General features: G+C 39.1%; 2 protein-coding genes across 7 annotated transcripts in view; one reads left to right on the forward strand and one right to left on the reverse strand.

The window, feature by feature from the left end:
• LOC127439626 (ubiquitin thioesterase OTUB1-like) lies at positions 1-6,099 on the reverse strand. Its single transcript, XM_051695840.1, has 7 exons — positions 5,869-6,099; positions 4,966-5,027; positions 3,152-3,250; positions 2,924-3,042; positions 1,705-1,789; positions 1,332-1,526; positions 1-489 (listed from the first exon to the last, which is right to left on the reverse strand). Exons 1-7 carry the CDS (start codon positions 5,957-5,959, stop codon positions 292-294), a joined length of 849 nt encoding a protein of 282 aa, XP_051551800.1. The 5' UTR covers positions 5,960-6,099; the 3' UTR covers positions 1-291.
• LOC127439602 (citrate synthase-lysine N-methyltransferase CSKMT, mitochondrial-like) overlaps positions 5,994-19,574 on the forward strand; it is a 22,377-nt gene continuing 8,796 nt past the window's right edge. Inside the window, exons 1-3 of one of the 6 annotated variants that reach the window (XR_007896997.1) lie at positions 5,994-6,129; positions 7,574-13,716; positions 13,864-14,012. Coding sequence is in view for 4 of the 6 variants with exons in the window: in XM_051695794.1 (XP_051551754.1) it covers positions 5,994-6,129; positions 7,574-8,202; positions 13,864-14,028 (930 nt within the window). In the remaining 2 variants the exon portion in view is untranslated. Of the gene's footprint in view, positions 6,130-7,573; positions 13,717-13,863; positions 15,425-18,242; positions 19,547-19,574 lie in introns of those variants that run through there. The other 5 variants (XR_007897001.1, XM_051695818.1, XM_051695794.1 and 2 more) reach the window with 5 other exon arrangements.

A 19,574-nucleotide genomic window follows, 5' to 3' on the forward strand; every position in this document is an offset into this window, starting at 1 on the left:
GAGGTTTAAATGACTTTAATAAAACTTATGAGAGGCAGTGTAACAAAGGAAAACACTAAAAGCAAGTTGATAACATTTACAACCACAAAAAACCTACTGTACAACCCCTAATGCTGCTATTTGATGCAGTTTCAGTTATTCTAAGAGCTTTTAATTCATTCTGTACTGGGGGGAAAAAAAGGTAAAAAGGGGGAAAACTGAGAACTGTTTATTGTGTTTAATCATAGCATAACTTGGCTGTAGTATTGGGATGGTTTCTTCACAATGGAACCACAGAGAATATACAGAGTATCACATGTACAGGATGTCATAGTGGCCAGGGCGGTACAGGAGGAAGATGCGTGGCACACTTCCTTCAGGGAAGATATGATGGTTCACTGTTCCACCCTCTCCTCTGTCCATGTATTCCACTAATACGGGAACATTCAGAGCCTTTGCTAAGGCAATGATATGGATGTGGTCGCTTTCCTTCGACATGGGCTCCACCTCCTAAAAGAGAAACATAGACTTAGGCCAATCACAACCAGTAAGATTTATTCGTTTTCAGCACTACTGGATTGTTCTACAGTTCTTTCAAGAATAGCAACTTGATCATTTTAAACTTAGCACACATACACCATAATTAGTATGACAATTGTGACTGCCCTGTTTTTATATGGGACTGAGGGTATGATTAAATGTGTTCAAATTCTTTTTATATAATTTATTTTACAAGATTAAAGCATTTAATTGGTAGCTCTAATATAAACAGAAGTTTGCACCCTGGAAACAGATTCCTATGTTTATTAAGGGGGCTTTCACACTGGCAGTTTAGTCTGAAACAGAGCACGGTTCGCATGAAAAATTGGTTTTGTGGACCGTGGTACTGAACCTGAGACTTTTTACTAATTTAAGCAAAACGACATCATCAGTTGCACAAAAACACACTTGCACCATGAGTGGCAGGGGAACATAAGCAGCGCTGCAAATATATTGTGCGCAAGCAGCTGTCTCCTCAAAAAAGACTGTTTGCAAGCATCAGATATAGTCGCCTTCTCCTGGACAAGCATATCTGCTGAATTATGTCATGCGTTCACTCTAGTGTGCGTAATGACGCCAAATTAATGAAAAACACAAATATGGCAACACGCGTTGTGTTCTCCATCATGTGCATGTTTATGATGCCGCAAGTTGATGACAGAAAAGCACCGGGAATCTGACAGAATCTAGGGCGCCGGGAACAATCGCACTCGGGTTCAGCCCACAGCAAACGTGCCCAGTATGAAAACCACATAAGACAACAAAGACAGAATAAGTCATCTTTAGGTGTTACAACCCAAACTGTCTCTCACCTGCTGACAAAACTCTTTGACAGAGCGACCACCCTCGATGAAGTGCTGAAAGAATGCATGCTCCCGCTGCAGGTATCCAGAGGTCAGAAGCCTCAGGTAAACCACTATGTAGTCAGACACGCTCTGGTCGTTAAAGGAGCTCAGAAGTTCTCCAAGTGATTGTTGCTTTTCACACAGCTCAATCAAGTCCATAAACTGACAAAGGAGAGAATCCACAGAAAACTTACTCCTTTGGGTCAGCATAATTGTTGTTAATCAACAACTTTTACATTTACAGGTTTTAAGCCTGTCCTGAATACAAGAAGCCATGTCATATTTGCACAGTTTTTAAAGTGGAACTATCACCAAACAAATGATTACTTTTCTAACTCACAGTGTTGTGAAAGTCCTCAATAGTGAATTCAGTGAAGCCCTGGTTTACAAGGTCCAGTTTGCTCTTAGCTGCCACAGCTTTGAACCTAATGTCAAAGCAGACAGATCTCATGTTTAACATGCTGTTAATAAACAGATTTGCTGTGCCTCTGAGGACTCTTCAGAAGCTGATGTATTAAAAATATATCATGGAAGAAAAGACCAATCACAATTCAGCATGCAACTATAACAATTATGTTATTGCTGATAGTAACATTTTCAATGCTGAATATTCTACCAATTTCAAGCCAATGGGACATTTCCAAACTTTACATTAACAACATCAACAACAACAAAAATAGATATGTCTACAAAAAGTTTGAAGTTTGTGAGTTAAAGGGATAGTTCACTCAAAAATTAAAATTCATCATTTACTCACCCTCATGTCATCCCAAATGTGTATGACTTTCTTTCTTCTGTTGAACACAAAGTTTTTTTAAATAATATTTCAGCTCTGTAGGCCCACACAATGCAAGTGAATGGTGACCAAAACTTTGAAGCTCCAAAAAGCACATAAATGCAGCATTTAAGTAATCTATAAGACTCCAGTGGTTTAATCCATGTCTTCCGAAGCGATATGATAGGTGTGGGTGAGAAACAGATCAATACTGAAGTCCTTTTTTACTATAAATCTTCACTTTCACATTCTTCTTCATTTGGTTTTGGCAATTCACATTCTTTGTGCATATCACCACCTACTGGGCAGGGAGGAGAATTCATAGTAAAAAAGGACATATACTGTATATTGAACGGTTTCTCACCCACACCTATTATATCGCTTCGGAAGACATGGATTAAACCACTGGAGTCTTATAGATTACTTAAATGCTGCATTTATGTGCTTTTTGGAGCTTCAAAATTTTGGTACCCATTCACTTGCAATTAATGGACCTACAGAGCTGAAATATTCTTCTAAAAATCTTCATTTAAGTTCAGTAGAAGAAAGAAAGTCATACACATCTGGGATTGCATGAGGGCGAGTAAATGATGAGAGAATTTCCATTTTTGGGTGAAGTGAACTATTCCTCAAAAAAACAAAAAAAAAAAAAAAAAAACAGTTATTTATAGGAAGGTGTTTAGAACCTGTTATTTAGAGGAATAGCACTACAGTGTTGCCTTGCAAACAAAGTAACAAAGGCACTGATATTTGCTTCATGCAACCCTACAAAACATTACGTTACCTTTGCAGCTCTTTGCTGTCTTCCAGTAGTGATTCCAAATATGCGAAGCCAAAGGCTCTGTAAAAGCAATTCCCATCCGGTCGTGTCTTCCGAATGTAAGAATACTTTTTGTGAAGGTCCTACGGACAAGACAGAACATGTAAACATCTTTTCCCCATTTACCCAAGTAACTAGGTTTTACAGCAGCTTTCAGGCACTTGCCAAGTAAGCTCATGAAACTGTGCACACCTTTATCTTGAGTTGGTAGATGGTGTCCTCTGCAGCATATTCACTCTGAAGCACAGAGAGATCTTGTCTGTCTGACACCAGAGGGTTTGAGGTGGCTATCTATTCGGTAAAAAAACAAAAACAAAACAAAAAACACCAAGCAATTAAGGACCCCATAATATGGTTTGACGAACATAGTTTTTTTCCCGTGTTGATGTATTTCCTAATGAAACAGGGCATTGGGGTGGGACATATCAAAGGACAATCTCATTCTAGAGAGCATTTTATAGGACAAGACATTTTTTTTATACACCCCTGCAAACAGAATCATTGATTCTTCTGGTCCATTTTTTCAGAAGACAAATACTGTAAATTGTAAATGTGTGTATCTGTTTTATTTTGCCAGTTTAAAGGATTATACATGCAGATGGCCTCAGAGCAAACAGACTAAATGCTGCAATTTTATTTTATTTTTTTAAACAAACGTTTATTTTTGCAATTCTGTTCGATAATGCTAGTGGTGCAGAAATTACACACTTCAGCTTTTAAGGAATAGTTCACCCAAAAATGAAAATTCTCTCATCATTTACTCACCCTGATGCCATCCCAGATGTGTATGACTTTCCTTCTTCTGCAGAACACATATTAAGATTTTTAGAAGAATATCTCCAAACTGTTGGTCCATGCAATGTAAGTGAATGGTAACAAGAGCTCTGAAGCTCCAAAAAGCATATAAAGGCAGCATTGAAGTAATCCAAATGACTCCGTTTGTTAAATCAGTGTCTTCTGAAGCAATATGATAGGTGTGGGTGAGAAACAAATCAATATTTAAGTCCTTTATTTTTCCTATTTATCAACTTTCAAACAACCCTCCTATGCGGGTTCACAAGAGGTCTTCATCTTCTGTTTTTCTGCCGATTTGCATTCTTTGTGCATTTCGCCACCTTCTGGGCTGTTGTGCAAATATATTTGATTTATTCTTTTCCATTGCTTTATTCCTCCTTTTGTTCCTCTTTCTCCTCCCTGCCCAGTAGGTTGCAAAATGCACCAAGAATACAAATCATTAAAAAACAGAAGAACTCTGTCCTCTTGTGAACGTGCATAGGAGGGGCTGGTCATAGTGTAGATTTATAGTAAAAAAGGACTTAAATATTGATCTGTTTTTTACCAACACCAATCATATTGATTTAGAAGACATTGATTTAACCACTGGAGTCATATGGATTACTTCTATGCTGACTTTATGTACTTCTTGGAGCTTCAAATCTCTGGTCACCATTCACTTGCATTGTGTGGACCTACAGATCTGAAATACTCTTCTAAAACAATCTTAATTTGTGTTCAGCAGAAGAACATCTGGGATGGCATGAGGCTGAGTAGATGATGAGAGAATTTTATTTTGGGTGCACTATTGCTTTAAGTGCAGCACCTCTTACTAGTAACTCATCACTGAAAAACATGATCTTCTGAAAACATCCGGAACAACTTCAGTAATCAACAAAAAACATAAATTCCAATCCTTCCTTCAAATGAGACAGTACCTTTGGGAAACTACTTCAGGGTTTTTACATTTTATCTTGCAGCCTTACGCTAAAATCATTTAGGCCTAAATGTCAATGTGTGATATTTCAATTTTTACTTTTAATAAATTAGCAAAAAAATTCCCAAATGCCCTTTTCACTTTGTCATTACCGGGTATTGAGAGTAGATTGATGAGGGGGTAAATTAATTAAACGATTTTAGCATAAGGCGCAACATAACAAAATGTGAATAAGGTGAAGGGGTCTGAATACTTTACTTTCTCAACAGTGTTCAGTCATGAATGATCAACTCACCTCTTGCTGAATGCGGTCCTGCTGTGCCATAATGGCCTCGTCATGTGCGAGACAGTTCACTCCTGCAAAAAACACACCAAACGTCAACAGTTTTCTGATTTGTAAATCGGTCATTAAAAGATTTCCTATTTATTTCCAAGGGAAAAAGTGAGGTGTTAAACACCTACTACACAAAAACTGGATTTGACCCTTAACCTTGCAGCAGATAATCATGACCAGTCTTTGTTTTGTCACATGATTCTGAACTGAATCAGAATCAGCTTTATTGCCAAATATGCTTAAACATACAAGGAGTTTGTCTTGGTGACAGGAGCTTCCAGTGCACAACAATACAACAACAAGACAGAGATAATAATAAAACAGAATTAGAATAGAACTATTGACCATTATGCTAATGCTGCAGCTGTTTCATGCCATTACATAAACATACGTCATGTCAACAAATTCTCGTGTGTATGAGTCCTCTGTGTAATTGTATAATTCATTATTTGATGACTGTTACCAGATGGCGAAATACAACCACATATCTCCAGAAATACTGTCTGTATCAGTGAATGATCACATTGATGTTCCGTTGTCTATAATTGATTTGCAAGCAATGCAATAATCCCACTGTAGGGGCAACGGAGAGCCAAAGATGGTCATTTTACAGCTGTCGTGAAAACAGGACAGTGGACCAAAATGCAACACATGTTGCCATTCAAGCTTTGTGTAAAATGAGCCTATGGTGTGCATCTGCACAGCTAATGAGCCTGCTCTGCTTTTCCTCCTGCAGCAGTACTAGTCAAAGCAGATTCTCACTCTAATGTATGGTCCCTAATGTGGGACCCCCACCAGATGATTTGTTGGAGCAAGTCAAATGATCTTTATGGCAACAAGAGGCAATGTTATTTTTGCACTTACCCTCCATCTCTCCCTGCGACGATTCCTGCTGTTCATCCGCCATCTTGATTAAATTATTTTTCCGCCGCCCCTTCTTTGAGTTTGTGTACATATCCGGGTTATTTTACTCGTTCACTGCATCGCACATGCTGTCTGTGTTTGTCTCGAGTACCTTTACATTGCCAGGACTTAACATGCTGTTAATAAACAGATTTGCTGCGCCTCTGAGGAGTCTTCAGAAGCTGACGTGGGCGTGCCGATGGCATCATGCTAGTTTGACAAGTTAGTGTACACTTTCACATTTTTTTACTTTTAAAGACATTTGTGTTAGACCTAGTGAGACATAGTGTTTCGTTTTGAATGGCATTTGACAGTACAGGGCATTTTAAGCGATTGACTTTATATTATTGCTAAGTACATACATTGCCTTTGCTGGTATGTCAATGATTTAAAGGTGCACTCTGTAATTTTTCCTTATTAAATGGATTGCAATTTTGATCATTACCACTCGTGTGAAATGACGACACCAATCATATCACTAACCTACCAAATGCTGTTTGAATCTACATGGAGAGGGTCGCCTCATGAGGGCCGCCATGTTAGAAATACATTACCAGCGGTGTACACTGGCTTAAAGGGATAGTTCACCCAAAAATGAAAATTCTCTCATCATTTACTCACCCTCATGCCATCCCAGATGTGAATGACTTTCTTTCTACTGCTGAGCATAAACTGAGATTTTTAAAAGAATATCTCAGCTCTGTAGTTCCTCACAATGCAAGGGAATGGTGACCAAAATTTGGACCTCCAAAATGCACATGAGCACCGAGGGTGTCCATTGATGGTATATGCTCCATCAGTCTGCGTTATTTCAACTTCATTGTTTAAAAATCACATTTAATAGCAGAGTTCCTGGTGAACAACTACACTACCCATGGTCCAGCAGATAAAGATCCACCAATCAGAGAACTGCAGCCAAGAAAGCCTGCCAAACAAGCCCGGAAGCGACCGCACACTCACATGATGCACTGTGAATGATGCAAACGAGTCGGTCTCCATTCTCAAACTACTTATGTATCGGAATATTTAGCAATACATAAATTATAGGTATTGTTTCTATAATCATCAACCTAAAATTAATAGTTTTATATACTTCCATATATTTCTATTTGATTACGTAATTCATAATGCTTCATGGGATTGTAGTTCCTACCCTCATGAAAGACGATAAGGACACAGTCTTGTACTTTATCTTTTTTGTCCGATTTTCAAATACTTTTTTTTTTTTTTTTGGCTTGAAAACAAAGTTTGTAATGTTATGATTCACCTCAGAGCTGGTTGATTTGTTTCATGGTTTACAACTCTTTTATGAAGGATTTTATAAAAAGTCAATGGAAGAAATAATTGTGGAAAATACTTCTGGAACCCATGTGGCTGAAAAAGTGGGCGGGCACTGTTGCGCTCTTTTGGCAGATAGCCGCACTCCAAGGTTTTTGATTGGCTAACGCACAGGCTGCAGTCAGATTCTTTTACAGTTTACAGAACATAGGGCTGTCTCAGAAACTAGTGTGATTTTTCAGGACACTTATTTCAATGAGTTCTGTCAGGTAGTACGTGTGCAAGTATTTAAAATAATGACTTGCAGCATTTTAAGAATCTTTGTTGTTAGCAAGCCAAAAGTGCATATGTTCTTATTTTGTACACTATGTATAACTTGTGTTCACAGATGAGTTCATTGAAAACATGGACAAAAAAGCAACATGGGACAGATTCTACATAGAAAATGCAAGCAAAGGCAACTTCAAAAATTTCGAGTGGTTTTTTGGCTTTCACTCAGTCCAGGACTTCATTTTTCCTGTACTTCAGACCATGCCTCATTCCCAAATTGGCCCTTTACACATCCTGGACATGGGCTGTGGCACATCCGCCTTAGGACCCTGTATTTACAGATACTCTCCATGTGTTGTCATGGTCACCTGTGCTGACATCTCCCTGGTGGCAGTGCAAATTCTGGAGGAGTACACCAATGCTATACCAGTACAGCCACAGAATCCATCCTCTGCTCTTGCCTTCGTAGAGCTGGACTGCACACAGTTAAGAGGACACTTTGGGGCCAGAAGCCTAGACTTGATTTTGGACAAAGGTACAACGGATGCTTTAGTTAGGTCTAAAGAGGGGCAAGTAAAGGCTGGTCAGATATTAAAGCAATGCTTACAGGTACTGAGACCCTCAGGGAGTCTCTTACAGTTCTCAGACGAGGACCCTGATGCCAGGCTTGTATGGCTGGAGAGAGAGGTTAGAGGAACAGATCTGGCAGCTGATGTGAGAGTTCAAGAGGTGGTGGAATTGAGAGGGGTCAGTTATTTTTGCTATCAGATTACACCTCGTATTGCCCCATATTTAAAAAATATAATATAATGCAAATTCCTTTGCACTTCGAAAGAGATTTTAACCAAGTGATAATACAGTAGGAAAAGGCTGCATCAGGTCAGCACTGAAAATGTAACCATGAGCTTTTTACGCAATATACAACTGGCCTAATCAAAATCCTGTTTACTTAATTTGCATTAGGCCTAGCTAAACAAAAACAACACACAATTCAAATTGCAAGAGACCTATTTTACACTTTGTTGAAAAACAAATGTTAATTTCAGAGTAAAAACAAAAAGTGCCAGAAACATTCTGTGGTGCTGATTTTTTTCATTAAAGCAGCAAACCATCTGTTGTAGTATCACAGTTAAGTATTATTGTGACACTAATAATTATGAAAATCTAGTAACATTGAATGACTTGCATCTACGCGATGGGAGAAAGGTGCCATCTGTTGTTCCTGGCAGGCTACTCTGCCTTACAGGCTCCATTTGGTTAGAATTAGGGCATCTGCTGCCTGCCAGGAACAAACCGTGGCACTTTTGTACAATGGGCTTTCATCTACAGTAAGTTGGAATCTCAGACTTTATAAATCATATTTAAAACTAAATATAACAATAAAGAGACTACAGAAACATTTAAATGCTAAAAACACATACATACACCCTTAATAACAAAGAGATAAACAGTAAGAAAAAAGCATTATGGGCTATAATTTCAACAAGGTGGCATGCAGAACCTGTGCCTTTCAACTCAAAGGGTAAAGTTTGATGAACAATGTTTTATATTATGGCCAAACACACTTTGATGTGGATTTTCTATGGATTGACTATTTGTAGAAGTGACCTGGTCTCTCTTTTTTATACAGATTGTATAGCCTTCTGTGTCTCTTTTTCATGACCAAATTGTTCACTGGCTAATAGGGGGCAACAGTTGAATTGACAGCACCTAAAAAAACAATTCACTCTTTCGCACTAATTTGACCTTAAAATGAATAAATAGGTAAAAAATAAAAATTCTGTCATTATTTACTCAACCTCACATCATTCCAAAGCTTCTTGACTTTCTTTTGGTAGAACACAAAAGGTGAATTTCAAAACAATATCCTGGCAAAAATTTTCCATCTAATAAAAGTGAATAAGGACTGGGGCTGTCATGATCCAAATGACAAAAAAGCACCATAAAAGTGATTCATATGCATTGTGCGCTATATTCCAAGTCTTCTGAAGCCAGAGACTGAAAAAGACTGAAATTTAAATTATTTACTGAAAATATCAACATCTGTTCTAGCTCTCTTTGGAATGTTCATGTTAGATTCATGAGATTCGTAACTGATCATAATTAAGTTGGATCTTTTCCATGAATATATTGATCCAGTTTACAAAATTGGTCTGGATGATTTGCTCATGAATCAGTCTGATCTGGTTCTCAAGTTCAATTCACTGAGTCACTGACCACGTTTACATACACTTAAGAAAATGTTTTTTGCAGAAAGCACCGTTTTGAAACGTCACGTAAACAAGAACGCAGATTTCCTTACGCCGTTTAAGGGATTAAAAGAAAACGGGTTAACACACCTAGGTTTCTCCCAAAGAACACGGCTTACTGTGGTCATTTAAATGCATAATCATCATTCTAACCTGTTTTTGAGGAGTGCGCTTGTGCATGAACAGACCGCATATAAAATGTCATAGGATGGAGCCCAACAACATGTCAACACAGTGAAAAGAATTCAACATTTCTGGAAGTACAGTGGGAAAAATCACAAACTATAAACTATACCCATTTCTAAACATCAGTGTAAATCACCGGCGGTGTACATGCGCTTGTATATTGAGGAAATCCTGCAGTTTTATGTAAGAGCGAAACCTCACTATTGCACAATTCAGCTGCAGGTGACGATAGAATGTGAAGGAAACGAACACAGCAACAACTCTGGAATATCTGGAAATAAAGTGAAGCAACAGAGAATAAAACAGCGAAGTATTCCATCGGATCCCATGTTTGTTATTTACATAAGCGTTCGGGGAAATTGCGTTGCTGTGGAGAAAGTGTTTTCTTAAAGTGTTTTAAAACAGATTTCTGAATTCACCCACTGACTGCCAATGGTAAAAAAAATACAAAAATAGTCCTGCCCCAAACTCACTCCACTGGTTGAGACAATGTTGCTGTGTCGGGCTGGACGGGCCGCTCAAACAGCAATTTTGGTAAGCACTACAGAGCCAGAGTGTTTACACATCTGGGAAAAATCAACCTACTAAGTAATTTACTTTAGTAAATTTACTTTTAGTTATTTCTACATATTAATATGGGCTAGCAAAAATTATTTTAACATTGAAAAAATTACATCAGTTTTAACAGTTCACAGAAGTGGAAGATTTTAAGAAAATAATGACTTCAGGAACAGCCCCAGTCCTTCTCATTCAATCTTATTATATAGAACAGAGTGGCCAGGATATAAAATAAATAAATAAATAAAATAAATCGCCTTTTGTGTTCATTTTAAACCAATAAAATGCTGCTTCCGGAGGCTGTATACGGAGGTAGGAAGGGATCGAGGCATGTCAGAATCCAATGTTTTTGTCACATACTGTCTACTGAGATACCTTCATCTGATCAATTTTTGAAGGCAGCATATTTGTATCCTTCGCTGCCTATGAAATCCCACAATCCTGTGCTCCTGAATCCATGGCGATTGAGTTGAAGAAAAACAAATGGCGGCCTAAGAGGCAGTTGATAGACAATTTATGTATAAATGTACGTTTCTATTCAATTTTTCCATATTTTGATTCCATTTCTAGTGAGTAGTAGTATTGTAGTTATTAAATATACACTTGGTTATTGCTGAAACTCTCTTAAATTTGGTCTAGATTAGAGCATTGCAGTTTGGTTAGATGATTGAAGCAGACGCGTTACCTTTAGTGGACACCAGATGGCGTTAATCAGTTGCTGGTATCCTAGCAACAATGTGACATTATGCTACCTCAGTAGCAGTGTTGGGTGTAATGCGTTACTAAGTAATTAATTATTGTAATTAAATTACTTTTTCATTGAAAAAAGTAAAGGGATTACTCTTAATTTTTCAGTAATTTAATTACAGTTACTTCTGATGTAATTGTGTTAAATACTGTATAGACTATAGAAAAATTCTATATAAAACAATAGTGAATTTAAAATCGAAATTTAACATCTAATGTTAAAATGTAAAATGTTTTCTAATTTAACGCTGCCCCCATAAAATCTTTGGCCAGTTCATGAATAATTTATATGATTTTATATGATTTATTTGAAAGAATTAAAAGAACACTTTAATGTCTATCCTTGTATTTTTCATCTGGTCGAGGTTGATAAGGGTTTTAGAAAGTAATTAGTAATAAGTAAGGCAATTACTTTTCAGACAGAGTAATAAGTACAGTAATCTAATTACACTGTAGAAGATGTAATTAGTAGTTAGTAATTAATTACTTTTTTAGAGTAACTTCCCCAACACTGCTCAGTAGTCTGTCCAAAACAGGAAAGGTACCTTCATACACAAATGATGTCTGTTGAGTCATTGATAGGGCAGCGAGGCAACAAGACAGCTAGCTTTGGTTTCGGATGCAGCCATTATGTGTAGAACATCTCTAATGATCATCTCTGCTTAAAGGGATAGTTCACCAAAACTTAAATTCTCTCATCATTTACTCACCCTCATGATATCTCAGGTGTGTATGACTTTCTTTCATCAGCAAAACACATTTGAAGAAAAATAGAAAAATATCTTAGCTCAGCAGGTCCTTAAAATGCAAGTGGATGGTGAGCCATCTTTTTAAGCTCCAAAAGTCAAAGACAGTCAGCATAAACGTCATCCATGGTTTATAGTTAAAAAGTACTTAAATATTGATCTTATTCGCACCAAAAGTGATCGTATCACTTTAGAAGACATTAATATAACCGCTGGAGTCGTATCGATGACGTTTATGATGACTGTCTGTTCTTTTTGGAGCTTCAAAAGTCTGATCACCATCCACTTGCATTTTAAGTAGTGTGGCCAGACGTCCAGTTTTCCCGGGACAGTCCCGTATTTAAGCACTTTTTCTAGTGTCCCGACTTATTCTGAAAAAATCGTGTTTTGTCCCATATTTCCCCTCTCACCTATGCAGCTTTCTCAGTCATGTGAGTATTCTAATCAAAAGGAGCCAAGGATACGGCTTGTAAAATCAATAAAATCACACTGTGTTATTTGAAGTACATGATTGGATTAAACTATTCAATCACAATCCCCCATCAATAGACGTCCAGTTAGTGAACTGATTGAAGAGTCAGTTTGAAAACACAGATGAAATTACGGCTGGAAAAATGTCAAAGCGTGCATGTACATTTAATGAGGATCTTCAAAAAGAGTTTACATTTCTAAAAAAGGAGTCACAGACAGAGCAGAATAAAGTGAGGTGTGAGATTTGTGGAGCTCGCTTTTCCATCGCCCATGGAGGCTGCACCGACATTGCTCAGCATGTTCATACAAAAAAGGTGGATGCTGCTAAAAGTAAGTGTGCCACACCAAGTGTTAGCGATTTTTGTTTTTGTTTTTTGTGAAGCAAAGTTCTGAATCTGACAAGGTGCACACAAGTGAAGGACTTTTTGCTTATCATTCTGTTGTGCACGGCCATAGCTTTGCACATTCATGACCTGAGAAAAGTCTAGCAGGCCATGCTGGAGGAATCATTCATACTCTCTGACATTAAAAAGCAGTTGGGTGCCCTGGTTAAAGCTTTGGAGTTTTGGAGTGCTGTGAGAAACTTTTATTCAGCATCAGTGGGTTACCTCCAAAATTGGAGCCACTTATTGGAGAACATAGAAAAACTTGAGTGGGCCTTATTGAGAGACATCCCAGAGTGGAAAGACATTCAGAGCAGCCTCGAACACTTCTGCAGAATCCCCGCTCTCAGTATGATTGACGAAATCACGCACTTTGATGAGTGGGCTTGCGTGAAAAACATTGTCACTCGTCGCATCACTCAGTTGAACATAAGCAACATGGCCGAGAGCAAGACCATCAACTTTCCAAGGTCGTGGAGTTTGTTTTATGCCTGCCTGAACATCTGAATCTGTGAAGCATGTGTTCTCATTAATGAACGCAGCATGGATACCGGATAAATCTGGACTCAGTGTAACAGCCATGAAGGCAATGCTTTTTGTACGTCTTAATTTTGGACTGTCACTGGACTGCTCTGCATTTTACGATAAACTCTTGAAAGTCAAGCGCACACTGAGAAAAATTGCTGCCAGCGAAAAGTACAAGGTGACAACAGTTACAGATGCGGATGCACCCTCTACTTCGCATTGATCTGCGCCTCGGTAAGGATACGTCAATTTAATTTTGCTGGGAGGGGGCTGTCCCATTTTCCACTATCAGGAATCTGGTCACCCTCATTTTAAGGACCTATTGAGCCAAGATATTTTTCTTCAAATGTGTTCTGTTGAAGAAAGAAAGTCATACACATCTGGGATGGCATGAGGGTGAGTCAATGATGATATAATTAAAATTTTTGGGTGAAATAACCCTTTAATTTCAGAGTGGATATGTTTCCATTTTAAAAACGAATGGCCAGTAAAGTTGTGCGACATGTTTTGTCTGACATAAAGTAATTGTGCATTTCTCACCAGAGATTGACAGTTCCACTCCCCATGCCTGTGCAACATGTTCCAGCAGCAGGCACATTATTCTGTGGTGGGCAACAGCATTCCAGTGCACTCCATCATGCGTTTGGTGATGCTGAAGCAAAACTGAAAGTGCAAGTCCAGCACATCAAAGCCATACACGTCAGCTAGAGTGGCTCCGTAAAAATTCACGTTGATAACATCATATCTTAAAGTTGGACCCATGTGCTGTATTCTGTGTTTGTGGGAAAAATGAAAAAGACCTTGATTATTCTCATCATCATTTCAGCTAGGGTTTCCATCATTGTATGCAAATTTTACATCCATCATCAAATTGATTGGCAACTTTTACCTCATAGAGCTATCTGACGCGCTGTCAATCCCAGACATGAGACCACCGAACGTTAGAAAACATGAAGTTCTTCAAAGTGTTTGACTGCACGCTCTAAGATGCAAGTAACTTATTAAATGTAATAAAAGAGCCACATTGGCTACAATTTCTCCTGAACTAAGGATTTATACGGGATAGAAACACCACTTTATTTGCAAAGTGTTTTCGTAAAATATTGTGATTTTTCGCATTAGATTAGATTTGCACATTGGATGGAAACACAGCTCCTGTTCATGGCAGTTCAGGCTCATCACACTTTTTTTCAACACACCTCTGGCACCAGGAAATCTCCCACGATTTTCTTGCCCCGGGGGCATGGTCATGTTCCACACCACCAGGCTCTCTTTTGGCAAAATGGTCTTCAGCTGTCTGAAGAACTTCTCAAGATTCTCCCCATACTCAAAGGCCCATTCACGGCTGTACCTGCACAATGTAACTGCAAAATCAAGTTTGACAATAAAGAACATACACTATATTGCCAAAAGTATTCGCTCACCCATCCAAATAAATGAATTCAGGTGTTCCAATCACTTCCATGGCCACAGGTGTATAAAATGAAGCACCTAGGCATGCAGACTGCTTCTACAAACATTTGTGAAAGAATGTGCCGCTCTCAGGAGCTCAGTGAATTCCAGCGTGGTACTGTGATAGGATGCCACCTGTGCAACAAGTCCAGTCGTGAAATTTCCTCACTACTAAATATTCCACAGTCAACTGTCAGTGGTATTATAACAAAGTGGAAGCGATTGGGAATGACAGCAACTCAGCCACGAAGTGGTAGGCCACGTAAAATGACAGAGCGGGGTCAGCGGATGCTGAGGCGCATAGTGCGCAACTTTCTGCAGAGTCAATCGCTACAGACCTCCAAAGTTCATGTGGCCTTCAGATTAGCTCAAGAACAGTGCGTAGAGAGCTTCATGGAATGGGTTTCCATGGCCGAGCAGCTGCATCCAAGCCATACATCACCAAGTGCAATGCAAAGCGTCGGATGCAGTGGTGTAAAGCACGCCGCCACTGGACTCTAGAGCAGTGGAGACGCGTTCTCTGGAGTGATGAATCACGCTTCTCCATCTGGCAATCTGATGGACGAGTCTGGGTTTGGCGGTTGCCAGGAGAACGGTACTTGTCTGACTGCATTGTGCCAACTGTGAAGTTTGGTGGAGGAGGGATTATGGTGTGGGGTTTTTTTCAGGAGCTGGGCTTGGCCCCTTAGTTCCAGTGAAAGGAACTCTGAATGCTTCAGCATACCAAGAGATTTTGGACAATTCCATGCTCCCAACTTTGTGGGAACAGTTTGGGGATGGCCCCTTCCTGTTCCAACATGACTGCACACCAGTGCACAAAGCAAGGTCCATAAAGACATGGATGAGCGAGTTTGGTGTGGAAGAACTTGACTGGCCTGCACAGAGTCCTGACCTCAACCCGATAGAGCACCTTTGGGATGAATTTGAGCGAAGACTGTGAGCCAGGCCTTCTCGTCCAACATCAGTGTCTGACCTCACAAATGCGCTTCTGGAAGAATGGTCAAAAATTCCCATAAACACACTCCTAAACCTTGTGGAAAGCCTTCCCAGAATAGTTGAAGCTGTTATAGCTGCAAAGGGTGGGCCGACGTCATATTAAACCCTATGGATTAAGAATGGGATGTCACTTAAGTTCATATGCGTCTAAAGGCAGGTGAGCGAATACTTTTGGCAATATAGTGTATAATTAAGATGCAAGGGTGCGCCTTATGCAATTTAAGATTTTACATAGATTTTATTGCACCCCCTCTAGATTGTATAGGCTTGGTCTTAAAGACACACCTACCTGCTGGTGATGCCAATCAGAAGTTGGAGACACAACCCATGCCTTTTGGGGGGGGGGGGGTGTTAAGATCCAAGATTTTTGGTTGAAGGCTCAGAGTTGTTTGTGTGATGTTTTGGGCACTCAAATTTTACTTTGCCCCAGACATTGTATTTTTGGACAGTGGGGCAGTCACATCTAGGGGACAAATATATAAATAAATTGGGTTCTGACTAGCATTATGATGGGCAGACAAAGTATTTTAAGGGGTTGAAAGTCGGACGGAGCGCCACCATTTCAGGAGTTGTGTGCGGAGATGGGGAGGGTGGCAGCTTTTGAGGAGATGGCAGGTAGATGGCTGGGGTTGGGGACTTGTTCTTCAGGAAGTGGGGTAGGTATTTGGTGGTTTTGGGGGACTCTCGGGGAAGGGATGAGGAGAGAGAAGTTTAGTTTAATTATGTATGTTTATTATATATACAGGTGCATCTCAATAAATTAGAATGTTGTGGAAAAGTTCATTTATTTCAGTAATTCAACTCAAATTGTGAAACTCGTGTATTAAATAAATTCAATGCACACAGACTGAAGAAGTTTAAGTCTTTGGTTCTTTTAATTGTGATGATTTTGGCTCACATTTAACAAAAACCCACCAATTCACTATCTCAAAAAATTAGAATACATCATAAGACCAATAAAAAAAACATTTTTAGTGAATTGTTGGCCTTCTGGAAAGTATGTTCATTTACTGTATATGTACTCAATACTTGGTAGGGGCTCCTTTTGCTTTAATTACTGCCTCAATTCGGCGTGGCATGGAGGTGATCAGTTTGTGGCACTGCTGTGGTGGTATGGAAGCCCAGGTTTCTTTGACAGTGGCCTTCAGCTCATCTGCATTTTTTGGTCTCTTGTTTCTCATTTTCCTCTTGACAATACCCCATAGATTCTCTATGGGGTTCTGGTCTGGTGAGTTTGCTGGCCAGTCAAGCACACCAAGACCATGGTCATTTAACCAACTTTTGGTGCTTTTGGCAGTGTGGGCAGGTGCCAAATCCTGCCGGAAAATGAAATCAGCATCTTTAAAAAGCTGGTCAGCAGAAGGAAGCATGAAGTACTCCAAAATTTCTTGGTAAACGGGTGCAGTGACTTTGCTTTTCAAAAAAACACAATGGACCAACACCAGCAGATGACATTGCACCCCAAATCATCACAGACTGTGGAAACTTAACACTGGACTTCAAGCAACTTGGGCTATGAGCTTCTCCACCCTACCTCCAGACTCTAGGAACTTGGTTTCCAAATGAAATACAAAACTTGCTCTCATCTGAAAAGAGGACTTTGGACCATTGGGCAACAGTCCAGTTCTTGTTCTCCTTAGCCCAGGTAAGACGCCTCTGACATTGTCTGTGGTTCAGGAGTGGCTTAACAAGAGGAATACGACAACTGTAGCCAAATTCCTTGACATGTCTGTGTGTGGTGGCTCTTGATGCCTTGACCCCAGCCTCAGTCCATTCCTTGTGAAGTTTACCCAAATTCTTGAATCGATTTTGCTGGACAATCATAAGGCTGCGGTTCTCTCGGTTGGTTGTGCATCTTTTTCTTCCACACTTTTTCCTTCCACTCAACTTTCTGTTAACATGCTTGGATACAGCACTCTGTGAACAGCCAGCTTCTTTGGCAATGAATGTTTGTGGCTTACCCTCCTTGTGAAGGGTGTCAATGATTGTCTTCTGGACAACTGTCAGATCAGCAGTCTTCCCCATGATTGTGTAGCCTAATGAACCAAACTGAGAGACCATTTTAAAGGCTCAGGAAACCTTTGCAGGTGTTTTGAGTTGATTAGCTGATTGGCATGTCACCATATTCTAATTTTTTGAGATAGTGAATTGGTGGGTTTTTGTTAAATGTGAGCCAAAATCATCACAATTCAAAGAACAAAAGACTTAAACTACTTCAGTCTGTGTGCATTGAATTTATTTAATACACGAGTTTCACAATTTGAGTTGAATTACTGAAATAAATGAACTTTTCCATGACATTCTAATTTATTGAGATGCACCTGTATATATATATATATATATATATATATATATGTGTATTATTTTATGTGACCTGGGGGGGGGGGGTTGTTGGTGTTTGGGGAGGGATATTAGTGAGGGTTAAAATTTTAATGTTGATTTGGTGTGTATGTGTTGTGTTTTTCTCTGACCAGGTCTGGCCTCACGCCATTGTCAAAGTCAGTCAATATATTGCGAGAACACTCGGGTAATAAAATAAAAACGCACGAGGTGGTGATCGGTTCGGTATTGCCTCACTTCTCTACAAGTCGTCCCATTATTCATTTCACCCAGCCTTCCACCAGGCAATCTCTTTCAAATGAAATCTCACCCTGGGAAATACGGATAAGATAAACAAGTGCTTCATCATCAGCCAAGACTTACCCAGAAAGCTCTTTATGCATAAAAGTTAACGTAACTCACACAACAAATCACATTTCCCCCTATTATTATATTTATTTTACTGGTGAAGCTTATATAATGCTATTTAAAGCCGGTGCCTTATATGAGAGAGAAAGAAAAAAAAAAGTTGCTTCCAAGCTGAAGAATTCCAAAAATGTAAGTTTTCCACTATATGTGAATTAGAGTAGCCTGCATGACTGAAACTGCTTTGTGAATTGCAGTTTGTAATAATATTAATATTTTCCAGGCAATACATGTACTTTTTAAATTGGTACTAAAACATTATAAGCCAAATTGTATTTTAACATTTGCATTTACAACAACCCGTTTCATTGAACAGGTACAGTTTTTTGTTTGTTTGTTTTTCAAAATAGATTAATTAAACTGGTATGAAACTATTTACCTCGCTTTTTAGCTGCGATGCACTTAAATGTCTCACTGCAACAGCAACACTAAATCTTTGTATACTGACTGCTGAACTGGAGGGAAAACAACCATATAAAAGCTTAAGAGTCAAACGTCAAGAAGGCCATTAATATTACAAAAGAAATGTCCATTATTACTCACTCGAGTCTGCCAGGATTACGACAGACTTGTGAAGCGGTTGACTATGGCGTTGAGACACCTGCCTTTCCATACCTCCCATGTCTGACCCTTTCCCTTACTAAAATATGATTGAAAAGATACATACATGATACATTTTGCGTTAACATGAATCAATATGACATGAGTATAAATATTTCTTATTGGGTTTTAGTATGAGACACCGTAAACCACCAAAAACTAACGCGACAAGAGACCAGTGAATAAGGATCAATCAGCTCAACTGACGAGATGAGACCGGAGAGATGGAGGGGAAAGTGAGGACTCCTGCTCCTCTTGTGGGTATTTTTTGGATGCAAAAATGCCCATTTAGACCAAGACTTCCTGTGGAGGAAAGCGTCACCTCTTCAGAAGCAATTCGATTGTATTCCATTGTTTTTAAAATATATATATATATATATATATACACACACACACACACACACACACACACACACACACACACACACAGAGATACATCAACACCACCTGCCTAATATTGT

This window comes from Myxocyprinus asiaticus, chromosome 1, assembly GCF_019703515.2.
Source record: "Myxocyprinus asiaticus isolate MX2 ecotype Aquarium Trade chromosome 1, UBuf_Myxa_2, whole genome shotgun sequence".
Classification (NCBI taxonomy): domain Eukaryota; kingdom Metazoa; phylum Chordata; class Actinopteri; order Cypriniformes; family Catostomidae; genus Myxocyprinus; species Myxocyprinus asiaticus.

Bases quoted from the DNA above. Each gene is read 5' to 3' on its own strand.
- LOC127439626 (XM_051695840.1), bottom strand. From the start codon at position 5,959: ATGTACACAAACTCAAAGAAGGGGCGGCGGAAAAATAATTTAATCAAG. The intron at 3,251-4,965 runs GTGAGTTGATCA...TTTACCGAATAG, and splicing joins AGGACCGCATTCAGCAAGAG to ATAGCCACCTCAAACCCTCT. The intron at 1,527-1,704 runs GTGAGTTAGAAA...CTCCTTTGTCAG, and splicing joins TTGAGGACTTTCACAACACT to TTTATGGACTTGATTGAGCT.